Source organism: Ostrea edulis, chromosome 1 (genome assembly GCF_947568905.1).
Source record: "Ostrea edulis chromosome 1, xbOstEdul1.1, whole genome shotgun sequence".
Classification (NCBI taxonomy): domain Eukaryota; kingdom Metazoa; phylum Mollusca; class Bivalvia; order Ostreida; family Ostreidae; genus Ostrea; species Ostrea edulis.
This window is the reverse complement of record NC_079164.1, coordinates 16,833,109-16,850,268: the sequence shown is the minus strand read 5'-3', so window position 1 is coordinate 16,850,268 and position 17,160 is coordinate 16,833,109. Positions and strand designations below refer to the sequence as shown.

General features: G+C 35.6%; 1 protein-coding gene and 1 pseudogene across 1 annotated transcript; both read left to right on the top strand.

Annotated features, from left to right (window-relative positions):
* Positions 1-1,265: 1,265 nt before the first annotated feature.
* On the top strand, positions 1,266-5,564 carry LOC125662294 (G-protein coupled receptor 157-like). Its single transcript, XM_048894463.2, has 3 exons — positions 1,266-1,694; positions 2,016-2,251; positions 2,524-5,564. The coding sequence occupies exons 1-3, from the start codon at positions 1,286-1,288 to the stop codon at positions 2,860-2,862; spliced, it is 984 nt and encodes a 327-aa protein (XP_048750420.1). The 5' UTR covers positions 1,266-1,285; the 3' UTR covers positions 2,863-5,564.
* Positions 5,565-9,061: 3,497 nt separating this feature from the next.
* LOC125662284 (G-protein coupled receptor 157-like) lies at positions 9,062-16,230 on the top strand (annotated as a pseudogene).
* The last annotated feature ends 930 nt before the right edge of the window (positions 16,231-17,160 follow it).

Here is a 17,160-nt window from a genome sequence, read left to right as displayed (position 1 = left end):
TCACCGTAAAGCATGATCAGATTTGAATGTATTCAAAGCATCAGCCCTACTTGACCATCGCGTCTAACATATTCCCTTTATTTTTCTTCGCCCGTCTGGAGCCTCTTTTTGTTCTTGGTCTGCCTGATCTAACATCGTTTTAAATCTTCCTGTCCTTTTTGAAGAACAACTAAAAGCAAATGAAATATCCTTCACTGTATCAACTACATTGCGAATAATAGGAAGATGACATGACTTGACTACAGCTAAATTCAAGCAATGTGCATAGCAGTGCACATAATGGGCTTCTGGTATTTCCGCTTGAATACGTGTGCGAACACCAGAGAGTTTACATACCATATTAGCAGCTCCATCATAACCCTGGCCTCTCATTGCTTGGGTTACAGTACCATACTCACTCAGTTTACCCATGATAGTTGTAGCCAGAGCCTCTCCAGTTGTTTAACTTGCCTCGGCAAATCCAATAAACGACTCATTAATACCCAAAACACCGTCACTATCAGTACCTACATACCGAACACACAGAGTTATTTGCTCTGTAGCAGAAGCTTCATCAGCAATAATACTGAAGCAGTTAGCAGAAGTACATTCTGCAACTATACGTTGTTGCAACTGTTGGTCACAAATGTGAATCAGCTCATTTTGTGTTTGAGGTGAGAGATATCGCGCATTTAAGGGACAATTTTTGCAAATGATCAGATGAAATTTTATCGGTTTCGGCTCTAAATTTGATAAGAGCAATGAAATTACTTTGGTCTTCGGTATGACCGCGCAAAGGAATATTCTGTTTTCCACACAAATAGATAGTTTGCAAAATACTTTTCAGTACACTTCTGATATTTTGTTTTGATATGCACTACTCAACATTGATACAACATCTTCACTCTTGCCCCCAGCAACTGCAATAAAACGTTTGCTCATTTCAAGACATTTGCTGTGTCCAGGCTGTCCCAAATGACGTTTTATTAATGTAGTCAAATTACCCAAGTCGTTTACAGGGTCCCTTACAAAAGCATGATCAGGGCTATTGAATAAAACACAAAACAAACATTACACTCCATTCTCCAACTCTGAATATCTGAGCCAATGGTATTTTTCTAGCCATGATCGGTTGAAACCCCCTTTCGTGCCATGTATTTGCACAGGATATAATTTCCTTGCAGAAATTAATCAACTTTTTGCCCAGGAAGTAAATATCCTATCAGCAATAGATTACACATACACGCCAATGTACAGTTATCAATTTTTATCTTAGTGTCAGTATTCAATTTGTAAAACAAGAGACATGGCAGGGTCCCCCCAGGAGGATGCTATTTTTGCTGCTATTACCTTGGTCAGTGCTTCTATGTCACTCTGTGGAGGATTTGCACTTTTGATCACCTACAATAAAATGCCAAGCTTCCAAACTCCTGTGCGCAAACTTCTGGTTTTTCTGACAATTGCGGACATCTTCACAGCGTTTGGTTACATTATTGGTACTATAAATTTTTTTCGACTGGAAAATCACAAGAAAAACGAGACGGATCCGATGTGTGAAGCACAGAGTTTTATCACTACATTTTCTAGCCTCTCTTCCTTTGCCTGGACATCGGTTATTGCTATACATCTATATTTATTGATCAGGACCCAAAGAGACTTCGAAAGGAATTCTCGCCTAAAATTTCTCTACCATATCATAGGATGGATATTACCGGGTAAGCTTTTTATCATATTATAGGTCACGTGTCACTAGGTGTGTCTTATTTCAGAGGATGGATCATCTATTTCATAACTATGGCAGATTTCTAGCATTTCTCATTAATTATTTGTTAATTTTAAGTCTCTGTGGGTATCCGTCTATTATGAACTATTCATGATTTATTTACCCTTAATGTATTTAGAACAACTCGATACATATCAATGTATTCAACTGAACAAATGTTTTTCTCACCACATACAGTGTATTTCTTTCCATCAAACTCGGTAAAGCTGGATTTTACTAACATTATACCTTTGCTTTTTTCCTGTTGTTTTAGCCATTATTTGCATCCCTATCCTAGCCACGGGTCACTTAGGTCGTGATAACCGAAACTTTCAGACGGGAACGGGTCTGTGGTGCTGGATCAGAATAGATTATACACTGTCAGGCGACAACAAAATCCATTCCACCGATATTCTACTGATGTTCATGTCCGGGAAACTTTGGGAGCTTCTGACTTATGTACTGTCCATTTCCATATACATGTTATTGAAAATTGATACTTACATCGAGGTAAGATGAAACAGATGTCTAATTAAGGTGTTGTTATAAGGTGAGAGTCGCGGGCCATTTGGATATCACCCTCGAAGCCGCGCTGCCTTGTTCAGGAATTCTCACTGCTCGGCACTGAGCGCTAAGAATAGGTCTACATCTGCAGCTTGTGACGTCTCGATATGAGTGAAACACTCTTAAATGGATGCTTGATAGGCAAACAATTTTTATTTATTTGTATATTGTATGAGAATTTAAAAAAAAAAGACATATACATATCCTTGTGTTTGTAGAGACAGAAAAACAAAAGCTACGTATGGAGTGATGTAGATGGTGTTAATTTGCAAGACGAAGATGAACGATTTTGTTACACATGGCTTATTCTGTATTTATTACGACTTTGGGGGACAATAGGATTCTTTCTTGCAATATTTAATACGGGTAAAAATGTGGAATCCATCTTGAAATACTTTCAATGCGCTGGAGACAGTTCGCAGGCGCTAGGAAACTTTATTTTATTCTGTATGTTTGATAAAAACGTCCGAAAAAAGTATCGTGAAAAGATTTGTAATTGTTGCCACAGACGGGGTGACTATGAGTTGTTGGATAGCTGGGGGGATCAAACCATATAGATATGGCAAATCCAGGCGATTTTGCTTTCCTTCCATAAATCTATCTACTTCTCCGTAGCATGTTTTTGAAACCTTCATTAACATAATCTTTCTCCTTTTTATACGCCCGTCTTTAGACGGGATGTATTATGGTACAGCAATGTCTGTACGTCCGTCCGTCCGTTCGGAGTTTTCTCTTTATAATTTCATTTCCCTTTTACATATAATGCTGAACCTTCCTGTGTAGCTTCTTTGTGGATCACTCTAGATCATACTGCAATTTTGATCCATTTTGACCTTTTTTCCAGGAGTTTTTTCCCTTTATTTGGAAATAATTATTATATGGAGGGTACATAATTTGTCCGCCCTACTCCTCCCACAGTTTTCAAGTGAGAGCCTTCTTATTATGCCCCCTTCAAAGAAGAGGGGCATATTGGTTTGCACCTGTCGGTCGGTAGACCACATGTTGTCCGCTCAATATCTTGAGAACCATTCACTTGATGATAATGATATTTCATATGTTGGTTGGTTATGAGTAGAAGAGGACCCCTATTGTTTTTCAGGTCAAAAGGTCAAGGGTCAATCTACTCTGGACATAGGAATATAATGTCCGCTCAAAATCTTGAGAATCCTTTTTTTGAAAAACATCAAACTTAGCACACTGGTACATCCTAAGGAGTAGATGACCCCTATTGATTTTGAGGTCATATGGTCAAGGGTCAACCTGGGCATAGGAATATACTGACCATTCAATGTCTAGAGAACCCTGTGCTTGACAGACATCAAACTTGGTACACCAGTACATCTTCAGAAGAAGATGACCCCTATTGATTTTGAGGTCATATGGTCAAGGGTCAAACTGACCATAGGAATATACTGACCATTCAATGTCTAGAGAACCCTGTGCTTGACAGACATCAAACTTGGTACACCAATACATCTTCAGGAGAAAATGACCCCTATTGATTTTGAGGTCACATATTTAAAGGTCAAGGGTCAAACTGAACATTGGAATATAATGTCTGCTCAATATCTTGAGAACCCTTTGCTTGACAGACATCAAACTTGGTACATTGGTACATCTTCTGGAGACGATGATCCCTATTGATTTTGAGGTCACATGTTTAAAGGTCAAGGGTCCACCTGGACATTGGAATATACTCTCCGCTCAATATCTTGAGAACCCTTTGCTTGACAGACATCAAACTTAGTACAGTGGTGTATATTCAGGAGGAGATGACTCCTATTGATTTTGAGGGCACATGATCAAAGGTCAAACTGGACATAGTAATATACTGTCCACTCAATATCTTGTTAACCCTTTTGCTTGACAGACATCAATCTTAGTACACTGGTACATGTTCAGGAGAAGATGACCCATATTGATTTTGAGGTCAAAAGTCAATTGTTGAACTGGACATAGTAATATATTGTGTCCTATATTTTAAGAATTATTGGCTTGATTGACACCAAATTTGGTACACTGGTACATCATAAGGAGTAGATGACCCCTATTGATTTTTAGGTCACATGGTCAATTCACTCTTGACATAGGAAGATATTGTCTGCTCAATATTTTGAATTGATGATACTACTATCAATTAAATGATGTGTGTGTATAACCCTTTTCAATTTTGCACCAAGGGGGCATATGTGTTTTACAAACATCTATTGTTTTGTGGAGTGTTTGTATGGGTATTGAAGATGTGTATGTGGGATGGATTTTGATTTTCTACAATTTTTGAGAAAATTACAGGTTGTTGAACTTAGTCTATTTGGAAATTAATATTCTATGGAGGGTACATAATTTGTCCGCCCAACTCCTCCCACAGTTTTCAAGTGAGGACCATCTTATTTTGTGGAGTGTTTGTATGGGTATTGAAGATGTGCATCTGGGGAAGGATTTTGATTTTCTTCCATTTTTGAAAAAATTACAGGTTGTTGAACTTGGTCCATTTTGAGGAAATCTAGATTTTTAAGCTAAGACCTTTGTTCATATGAAAGTTTGTCACAGCCTCATGATGGCTGATAATACCTGAAGCAATGTTATGCAAATTATAGCACAAGAAAAACACCCTATGTAAGCATTTCACGGGCGTATTATGTACCGTTTGCGGTACTCTTGTTCTTCTTTGAGGAGATAAAGTAAGATATACGGTATGAAATATGGGGATCTCATAATTTTGTGCTTATTCAATCTTCTGTTAATTAAGACGTTATTCATACCATGCACTGCTATAGAATATAATCAACATTACGGGCGTTGCATTCTCTGCTATACATCGGGCGTTGCATTCTCTGATATACATCGAGCGTTAATTCTCTGCTATACATCCGGCGTTGTATCTCTGTTATACAGCGAGTGTTGCATTCTCTGCTGTACATCGGGTGTTCCATTTTCGTTTATACAGCGGACGTTGTATTAAGATAAATTTCAATGTAATAATATTTGTATTTCTTTCGAATTCATTATTAAACACGATTGAACATTTAAAGTTTGGTGCGTACATGGCTGTAAAGCTTTGAAAACTGGTTATATGCACATGAGATGTGGACAAAATAGTATTTCAACCATTTGCTGTAATGTTCTGTATATACGATACTACATTAAAATATATAGCAAACTGATTAATCTCATTTATATACCATTTGCAGTATTTCCCATGATGTCTTAAGAAGTATCTTTTGTATTTCCTATCGCGTTGTAAATTTAAAAAAAAAAAGAAGATGTTTATGTTCCTTAGTTAATATGACTTGCCAAGTAGACTTTGCTTGTTACTTGATAAAGGCAGTGAAAACAGGACAGTGATGTGAATTGAAAAAATGTCATTTATTTTGAAAATGACGAAGTTATATAACAGAATAGCTATCGGGGGTCAGAATGAGTCGGGTAAAAAATGATGTTCCTCTTAAATTTTCATTAAAAACCTTTTTGCAATTCAAAAATCTGAAACTAGCTTTATCAAAATCACTTCAGGACTCAATCACAAAAAAGTTTTTCTGCGAACAATGCTATGTGAAACTACATGAATTAGGCGAATAAAAAAGCTATTGATATCAATTATTATAAGATGAGTAGATAGCAAAATGTATTCATTTTGACAATTAAGTCGAGGGGTTTCCCGATAACATGCTCTTGCTTAGTTACAAAAACCACCATATGCAGTGATAATGGAGTATCGCTATATAAAATTAGTAGTTGACGATCGAGAAGCTGAAATCTTATATGATTCTTTTATGTTATATACTCATCGAAACAAGAGGCCCACAGACCTTATCGGTCACCTGTGTATTAGTTAGTTAAAGTATAACTAGTCCTAAGGGCTATGGAATCTAGGGGGGGGGGCCTGTTCTACATATCTAAGTTAATTTCTAATATTCAGCAAAAATATAACAAGGTGTGATCCCCCTAAACTGCCTTTACTGATGAAAGGCTTTATATGGTATAATATATTTATGTAACATTAACACGATATGACTAAATTGGACCCGTCCTACAGTCAAAACCCTGGGGTTGCAAAATCACAACTTGGATCGTCCTTTTCTGCTTTTCTTTAATAATGCATTTAGTTTCTATACCGTATCAGCAAACTTAAAGACGTATTTCAAAGGATAAAGACAATATTCACTATAATAATTAACCAAGGAACCAAAACCCCTGTCCCTGGGATCATGAAATTTACAATATGGTAAAGAACTACATAAACCTACTCCTAATCTACGTACCGGTACATGTAGTTTCAATTTAGTGTCAAAAGCATTGAAGAATTTACACATATACACTTTATATACCTATTTTGGTCCCGCCTGGAAGTCTGAACCTCTATTCCAGGGATATTGAAATTTACAATTTTGGTAGAGACTTTTCTGCTCTACATGTCTATGTATATAGTTTTTATACGCCCGTCTTTAGACAGGACGTACCATGATATAATAATATCTGTCCATCAGTCCGTTCGGAGTTTTGTTTCTATGTTAATTTCAAGCTGAAACTTGCTATGTAGCTTTTTTGTGGATCAATTGGGGATAAAGTCGGGGGGGGGATTCAATATCGATGTGACCAATGTTGCATGTACTGTTGTATATGATACAAAAATAATTACTATAATGCGTTAGTACCATATTGGCCCCACCCTAGGACCTAAACCCCTAACCCAGGGGCCATGATTTTAGATAGAAATCTTCATGGACATCATTACCATGTATTTCGTTTTTCTCACACATGTCTGAGAGTAGAGAAGATGTTCTAAGATGTAATTGATATATCTTTACTATATGGCCATATCTGCCCCACCCTAGAGACTGAACCCATGACCAAGGGGCCGTGCATTTCAAAGTTTTGGTAAGGGGATTCATGGACATCATAAACATGCATTTGGTTTTTCTCACACATGTGTGGGAGTAGAGAAGACGATTTTGAAAAAATTGGCATCATAATTTTTTCAGGTGACCTAAAAATCATTAAAAATTCTTTTTTTTTGATAAATTTCTATAATTCTTTCTCCAATTAAGCGTTTAAATATAATTTCAATTCCTGATCAGTGAGCATGTGCAAGAGGAAAGTCCCGTTTGAAAATAGAGATGCGCATCCCAAATGGATCGGATTGATAAATGCCCCGCTTCAGTGTTGCTTCCTTAAGTCATTGTGGCCGAACTTTGATCATTGAGGACATGGTCAGAATAAACTTGAATATTCGCTATACCGTATATCGGGTAATTTTGGAGTTGGGGAATATTTAGCAGATTTTGTTTTAGATACAGTTTAAAATTCTAACACTTCATTTGTTGGCATATTTTTCTTTAACAGGTGTATCATTTATATGGATAGAAATTTTGGCACTTTCAAATGTGGCGAATTTTCCTCATCCGCCCGATTTACTTAAACAATAAAATGCTTTCTTTGTTGTTTCATCGGGTGATGAAGGTAGCTAGCATTGCAGAAAAAACCATAACGCGCTTACGTAATTTTTTTCTGCAATAATTGCTACCTTCATCACCCAATGAAACAACATCTTATTGTTTGTATTTACATTTTTATGCTCCCCTTCAAAGAAGACGGGCATATTGGTTTGCACCTGTTGGTCGGTCGGTAGACCACATGTTGTCCGCTCAATATCTTGAGAACCATTCACTTGATGAAAATGATATTTCATATGTGGGTTGGTTATGAGTAGAAGAGGAGCCCTATTGCTTTTCGGGTCAAAAGGTCAAGGGTCAATCTACTCTGGACATAGGAATATAATGTCCGCTCAATATCTTGAGAATCCTTTGCTTGACAGACATCAAACTTGGTACACTGGTACATCTTCAGGAGAAAATGACCTCTATTGATTTTGAGGTCACATGGTCAAGGGTCAAACTGGACATAGTAATATACTGTCCATTCGATATCTTGAGAAGCCTTTGCTTGACATACATCACACTTGGTACACTAGTACATCTTCAGGAGAAGATGATCCCTATTGATTTTGAGGTCACACGTTTAAAGGTCAAGGGTCAAACTGGACGTTGGAATATACTGTCCGCTCAATATCTTGAGAAGCCTTTGCTTGACATACATCACACTTGGTACACTAGTACATCTTCAGGAGAAGATGACACCTATTGATTTTGAAGTCACATGGTTAAAGGTCAAGGGTCAAACTGGACATAGGAATATACTGTCCGTTCAATATCTTGAGAACCATTTGCTTGACAGACATTAAACTTGGTACACCAGTACATCTTCAGGAGAAGATGGCCCCTTTTGATTTTGAGGTCCCATGGTTAAAGGTCAAGGGTCAAACTGGACATAGGAATATACTGTCCATTCAATATCTTGAGAAATATTTGCTTGACAGACATTAAACTTGGTACACCGGTACATGTTCAGGAGAAGATGGCCCCTTTTGATTTGAGGTCACATAGTCAAGGGTCAAACTGGACATTGGAATATACTGTCAGCTCAATATCTTGAGAACCCTTTGCTTGACAGACATAAAACTTGGTACACTGGTACATCTTCAGGAGATAACCCTTATTGATTTTGAGGTCAAAGATCAATGGTTGAACTATACATAGTAATATTTTGTCTTCTATATTTTAAGAATTATTTGCTTGATTGACACCAAACGTGGTACACTGGTACAGCATAAGGAGTAGATGACCCCTACTGATTTTAAGTTACATGGTTTATCCACTCTTGACATAGGAAGATATTGTCTGCTCAATATTTTGAATTGATGATACTACATGTACTATCAATTAAATGATGTGTGTGTATAACCGTTTTCAATTTTGCACCATGGGGGGCATACGTGTTTTACAAACATCTCTTGTTATGCATTCTTTGAAACTATAAACTATATAATGTACTAAAATATTATATGGTTGACCCATTCGTTACGTTAAACGGAACAGCCAATGCACCCTTTGACCTTGACGCTCCATATTTGGTAATAATTACACAGACAGGTGGTACTAAAAACTGGATCGAACCAGTTTGCAAGAAACATATAGATGAAAGCAATGTCGATTTCAATAGAAATATAAGAGAAAAGATTCAGTGAATGTAAATATTGTACAATGGAGGTTTCCTACAAGTTCAATCCTTCCCTTTCTGTTTTTGAATGAATCTTGATAACATTTTTAAACAATCCACCATATTTTCACCATTGTCATTTCATTACATGCACCTCTTAAAAAGGGATCGGTCCTTCATTTCAATACATTTGAATCCCCTTTACCCTAAGTTGTGGTCAAAGTTGAACCAGCAGTTCTGCAGAAGTTGAGAATTCGCAATGTGATAGTTGGATACGGCTCAAACGACGACAGCGACAACAATGGCTGACGACGAACAAGAAAACCTCATTTGAGCCATGCGCACGAAAACATATGTACTTATTTACTAATACATCAACCAAAAGCTCGATCATTCGGGATTTTTTTCACATTCACAATTTATCGTGATTGTTTTTATCATTTTGTCGTATTCCTTACCAGTATATTCCGGTACTTTTCCTTTCATGAAACATTTTACTAATTTTTGTTTTTAATTTTTTGTCATTTTTCAACAAACATCCGCATCCTGTAAATATTCCATGGTATATCTTCATAATATAATATAGAGTTACAGAAGTGTTTAGCTATTTTAGAAAGAGAAAGAAAGAGACAAAGAGTTATGAAAATTGGTTCCATCTGTTCCAAAGGGCATCAAATTTTTCTGTATCACCATTTTATGGGAATCTTTTTGTGTTTCATAGAATAACTTTAAAAATTATATAACTATATCAAATAAAATAATTTGCACCAGGAAGTGCATTTGATCTATAAATTTTACATCAACAATCATATCAGCATATGTAGCACAATAGACTACATGTACAAACCTAGATACAATGTTTTATCAATAAAGGACCGCCTCTAGTCTTGGAACAAGCAAGAATATACTGAGGAACTATTCTAAACTGCATCCCTACGAAGTGGATTTACTTTGAGAATATATATATATTTGTTTCATTAAAAAATTATGTAATAAAAATTTTACGAAAATATTTTTGTAAGCACGTGCTTACAGTGCTACATGTAGCTACGCCACTGAGTCTGTTTAAACAAACATATCAAATGATATAATTCCCTTGCAGAAATTAATCAACTTTTTGCCCAGGAAGTAAATATCCTATCAGCAATAGATTACACATACACACCAATGTACAGTTATCAATTTTTATCTCAGTATCAGTATTCAATTTGTAAAACAAGAGACATGGCAGGGTCCCCCCAGGAGGATGCTATTTTGGCGACCATTACCTTGGTCAGTGCTTCTATGTCACTCTGTGGAGGATTTGCACTCTTGATCACCTACAATAGAATACCAAGTTTCCAAACTCCTGTGCGCAAACTTTTAATTTTTCTAACCATTGCCGACATCTTCTCAGCGTTTGGTTATATATTAGGCACTGTTAACTTTCTCAGTCATGACACCCACCTGAGTCATGACAAGGATCCGATATGTCAAGTGCAGAGTTTTATCACCACATTCTCTTGTCTGTCTTCTTTTGCTTGGACGTCCATTATTGCGGTTCATCTATATTTATTGATCCGGACACAGAGAGACTTTGAAAGGAACCTACGTCTAAAATTCTTCTATCACGTCATAGGATGGGTGTTACCGGGTATGTCTTATCTATAATTTATTAGCATATTTCATGGATTTTGTAAATATTTGTCTATTTTAAAATTATGCTCGATTCATCTGAAATTTAATTCAGAAAAACACAACAAGTGCTGAAATATTTCATGAAATAGATGTTATCCTGTATAATATAATTCCAAAAACCTGGTATATGCTTGACATGGTTGAATCAATTATTTTCATTGTTGTGTTTTTAGCTACAATTTGTTTACCTATCCTGGTCGCGGGCAAGCTTGGTCGTGATAACAACATACGAAGCACAGGTCTGTGGTGCTGGATCAGGATTGATAACGAAGACCAAAAAATCCAAAAAATCCAAAAAATCCACTCCGATGATATTCTACTGATGTTCATGTCCGGGAAACTCTGGGAGATTCTGACTTATGTACTGTCCTTCTCTATATACATGTTATTGAAAATTCATACTTACTTTGAGGTAAGATTAAAAAGATGTCTGTTTAGAATATTTGATTCTGTTAACTTGTCACAATAATTACTCTCCTTTTCTATATACACTAGATGAATCCCCGCGTAAGCGCAGGAAATGACAATTTTACGATTGCAATAGTAATTCGTCATGCCAAATAGTTGACCAAAGACAAAATGAACGGTCGTTCATATCATTTCAAAATTTGAAACTCAGTATTGCGAATGTCTTTATAATGGTAGTTATTTCCCAGTGCAACAATTTAAGTGCAAAATTATGAATACACGTCGTTTCTATATGAATGACAAATAGAAAAACTGCTATATTGTGAACAATGGCCTGATTTCTTGGACATTGCCAGATAGTGTACAACCTAATTTTGGTATAATGTTTTAATTTTAAAGTTATAAGGCGCAAACTCCCCAGAACATCCTCGGAGCATTCGATATCTGACATACATGTATTGGACAGTTTTCGACTTATTACTTACTTTCAAAATCGGTTTCATCGCAAAACATGTTCAACCAAAATACAAATTGTTGTGTTTATCCATGTGTTTACGCTTATCAGTTTCTGTTGATTCATTATAAATCATTACAAAAAGTCGTAACAGTGACTTCATAATTACGGAAAAAATTGAGAGCATCGAATATTATTAGATGATATCGTATTTCAAAATTTATCGACGTGTCAGATTGTTGGTCTCGGGAGGGGAGGGGGTGTCCTTCGTTGAATAAACTGTATATAAGTGATATAATTATAAATCTTCATAAAATGATAAATATGGACCTAGTCAAAACTATTATAAGTATAACTAACACTGAACACCTACACAATTTTATGCTGATCATGTTGTAAACCAATCGCAACTTCTCGGCTCGCCGGAAAGATCCGAGAATGTGCGATTGGTTGTACATGTAGACGTTCTGGAAATTTCCATAAGGCTGATTCAAGACTAAAATCACGGATTGAAGAAACGAACAGGCATTTTTATTTATTCAACAATTATCAAAAGTTATTTCTTCTGTAAGATCAAAATCAAACATCGATAAACAACGGTTTATTTCTTCTGTAAGATCAAGATCAAACATCGATAAACAACGGTTTATTTCTTCTGTAAGGTCAAAATCAAACATCGATAAACAACGGTTTTACTTCATATCGTATCATCTTAAGGCTCCATCCTCATGTGACTTATCAATATTAATGGTTAAAAGTGGGAAAACTTTATTCATTTCCACTCAGTATAGTTTGATTTAATTAACAACCAAAGAAAATATATATATTGCCACCTTTTTAAAGATGTCAGACACACAAAAACAGAAGTATACATCAACATCAGGAAATCACTCATTTTCGTTAAACAGAATGATAAAAATAGATATAAACTTGTTGAAATGGCAAAAAATATCAACAGTTTAAAAAAAAACTTGTTGATTTATTAATATGTATAGATTAATTGTGGATATTAGGGAAACCAATGACAAAATTTTTTAATCATAATAATTTATTATCTATGGAAAATATAAACTTTTTCAGTATTAATAGTTTATCAATTTTTTTTTATTATATCCAGTGAATAAAATTCCTCAAAAAGATATATTTCTATCATGCGCAAAGTTTAATTTATTAAGATTTTTGTAAAAACCTATGACATCACATGAGGATCGATCAACCTTAGAGTGGCTCACTACACCCAGAAATAGTTTCTCAAATCGGTACGAATTGATCTAATTATAAAAGATATGATGATATACAATAAGTATATATGCCAAAAAGGCAAATAAAATATACAAATTTGGATAAAAACATGATTTTCAAAAAATCATTTCAACACATATGAACAAAAGACTCTCGGGGATTTGAACTCGAGATCTGCGGTTCACCAGCCCAATGTTTTTTTTTTCTCTTTTATTCCCAGCCCAATGCTTTAACCACCGAGCTACGATGATAGACAAACAAATCAATCGATACAAATAATTTCACAAAACATCTAAATCGCCATCTTGTGACGTGGTGCCATACAGAGTATAAACTTTAGTGTGGTAAGCTACCTTAAGTTGTCTTTTAAAAAGGAAGAAAACTGGCTTAGATCCGCCACTTTACTCTCAATTTTGCTATTTCAGGGTAGTTTATCGAAAACGGAAGTAGGTTTTTGATTAATTTTACGATATTTACTAATCAAGTAAGATTATGTTATAGTATACAGACTTCACTTCACATATGTAACAATATTAAAGGTGCAAGCAATAACTCTGGAGCAAGTGTTTCGGAGTTTATTGGCAATAATTGTTAATTTATAAGTATAGATGTTATTAAAAGTTTCTACGTACTTTGAGGTAAGATAAAAAAGATTTCTGTTTAAAATTATGTTTAATTTGGTTCTGTTCACTTATCACAATAATTACGAGCACATGACCATTTGAAATGCCAAAGAATAGTTCTTCACTCTCACAAAATCATCTTATCAATTATATTTGTAGAGACAGAAAAATAAGAACTACCAATGGAGTGATTTAAATGGGATTACTCTGAGATGAAGATGAAAGATTTTGTTACACGTGGCTTGTACTATATCTACTCAGAGTGTGGGGGACGATAAGATTCTTTATCACGATATTCGACACGGAGAAAGCCAACGATGTGAATAACGTCCTCAAATATTTCCAATGTGCCGGCGACAGTGCGCAGGCGCTAGGAAATTTTATTCTATTCTGTATGCTGGACAAAAACATCAGACAAAAGTTTCTTAACAAGATGAGAGATTGTTATCACAGACGGGGTGGTTATGATCTCATACTGGATACACAGAGCATATCGAATTAACAAATCATAAATCAACTTATCCAGATCTTCATGTGGTATCTGAAACATTTTCATAGCCTGAAATGAGATAACAGTTTGCTGTGACGTTAAATATGGAGAGCTCATAATGCGGACCTCCAGTTAGTTGGTACAATGCTTGTAGTATGTACCAAGATTATATTATCACTACAATGTATTAGTAGACACCGTCAATTGGCACCTATAGATTCTCTTCTCTACCACATTAATTCTGACACAAGGGACGTTTTTCTGGGAGGAAAACCCACAAAGTACAATCAATTGAATTAGACGAATTTAAAGTAATCCTTAGTATTTAAAACATTAGATTTTTTTCCAATAATGGTTGCTTTCAACTTTTAATTGAAATATATATGGAAATGATGAATTTATGAATAATTATGAAACACGTGAAAATCCTCATGATCATTTCTCCTTTCTACATACATTGTATATATGGATACAAGGCACTCCTGTATGTTTTTGACGTTTGAAGAAGAAAAACGATTTAAAATAGTGGACGTCTGGTTTATTCTATGCCTTTGGTTACATATGTTTTTTTTAATCACATACATGTCCAAGACCGAGTGTAATGTCGATATCGACAATGTCGTGTCGATATCGTTTCGATATCAACCATATGGAGTTTTTGTAATTGACTGAGATTTGTGAAATAATTAATATTGAAAATTTACCACAGACTAACTATCATGTCGATATCGGCAATATCAGTTCAATATCGTATCGATATCGCTAGTTGTATGGATTTTGTTGTTGAAGTCAATCATCATAAATGACGCTGGGTGCTTTGTCGATATCGACAAAACTGTTCCGATATCATATTGATATCGATCGTGTTTCGTGAATTTATTAAGAATTCTGCCATCAAATCGATGTCGATTCATATGTATATATGATTTTATAGGGCTGATTGGAAAAGCAAAAGGACAGGTACACAGATTGGCCATGATCATTGAAGCTGCCGGGAACGCACAGAAAGTTCTGCAAAACATTAGCGAGGACAACCCAATGGACGATATCGACAATAAGGAAAACTTGGGCAATGCGATATTTCTAATCATAAGCACAAGTTTAAAGAAGGACAGTAGCAAAAAACTTCACAACCAACTGCTTACCAATCCTGATTCGATATCGACATGATATCGTCGATATCAACGATATCGACAGTAATAGAAACTTAATCAATTTAGAATGCTTGAACACATGCACATCTATATAAAATAAAAAAATAAAAAACAGTGGCAAGGATGGTCACAAAAAACTTATAAATATCATTGTTCGATATCGACACCAAGGGATACTTTGTTAATGCAATTTACCTAAACATCTGCACAATTATCAGAATGATGCAGGCAAGGACATGCACAACCATTTGTTTTACAATCATGATTCGATATCGACACGATATCGTCGATATCGACAACAAGGGAATCTCAGTCAGTGTTAAATTTATAAACAGACAAACAACAATAAAGAAATATAGTTGGTAGAATGTCACAACAAAATCTTGAAACGGTAACGATTCGATATCGAGACGATATCGACAGTAAGAGGAACTCATTTAGTGCAACATCGCGAAATTTATACACAAGTGTAAAGAAAATAGTAGCTAGGACAGTCATAAAGAATTGTTTAACAATGTTTCCAACGGATACTTTGTTGACAATCATGATTCGACATCGATTTGATATCATCGATATCGACATAACACCATGTCTTGGACATAACTCGTTAATCATAATTGTAAGTTATGTAACTGTCACTTACTGAAGACAAAGCGTCTCCGTTGTTTTCTGGTTGATAACGTACTAGTGTTTTGTTGGGGTTTTTTGTAAGTACATTCTCAATCCATTGTTTACAGCGTTATATGTATATGATCCAAATGTTTTTCTACTATTTTATTGTGATGAAGCAACAACATAAAATATGCATAGTTATGAACAAAAGACTTTATCTTAGATGACTAAAAATGTTTATGATTAGATTCAAAATCAGTTTGAAAATGATACATTTCGAAATTCGAGGGAGTCTTTGACGTAACGTTAAGAAACAACACGTCACATTCGGCTGCTTTGTCGTAAAATATCACTCGAATACTGGACATTCATCTTCATCTCTGCCTTAGGCGCACATCTCGCACCCAATTTCTTAAGAATATATCAAAAAGTGCGCTTCGCAGTTTTATATGAACTCACGATTTCCGCAACTATACGAGGGCTGTTCGATTTGTACGATATCTCAAAAGCAATCGTCTCAAATATTGAAATGAACATTACATCCCTTCAAAGTATTCTCCACGGTTTGAAATACATAATTTCAATCTCTGAATCCATTCCTGAAATGCGTCACGGTACGCTGATTTAGGTAGACCTCTGAGGCACTGACTGATGGCTGAGCCAAGGGCTTGTCAGGATTTGTAACGACGACCAGATAAGAACTTTTTAAGTTTTGGAAAAAGGAAAAAGTCGCAAGGGGCTAGATCTGGAGAGTATGGTGGGTGTGGCAAGACGGTAACCTTCTCCGACTTCAAAAATTGCTTCACAAGCTCAGATGTATGTGATGGAGCATTATCATGAAGTAGACAAACATGTCTAAATTCTGACACAGGGCGTCGTTTATGATAATATTTCTTGAGCATTTTTAGTGTAACATCTCGGTAATACCGACCTGTAACACTTTTGGCCTTCGGCACTGGAATTTGTATGGCTATACCATCACATGAGAATATGCAATAAAAAAACCTTCTTTGTGCTTATGGTTCTTTTGGCAACTACCTTCTACCGTGTTTAGTTAGCCATATTTTTTCCCCAATTTTTCATACTGGTTGGAGATAGTGAACCATGTTTCGTCACCAGCAGCAATGTTTGCAAATTGT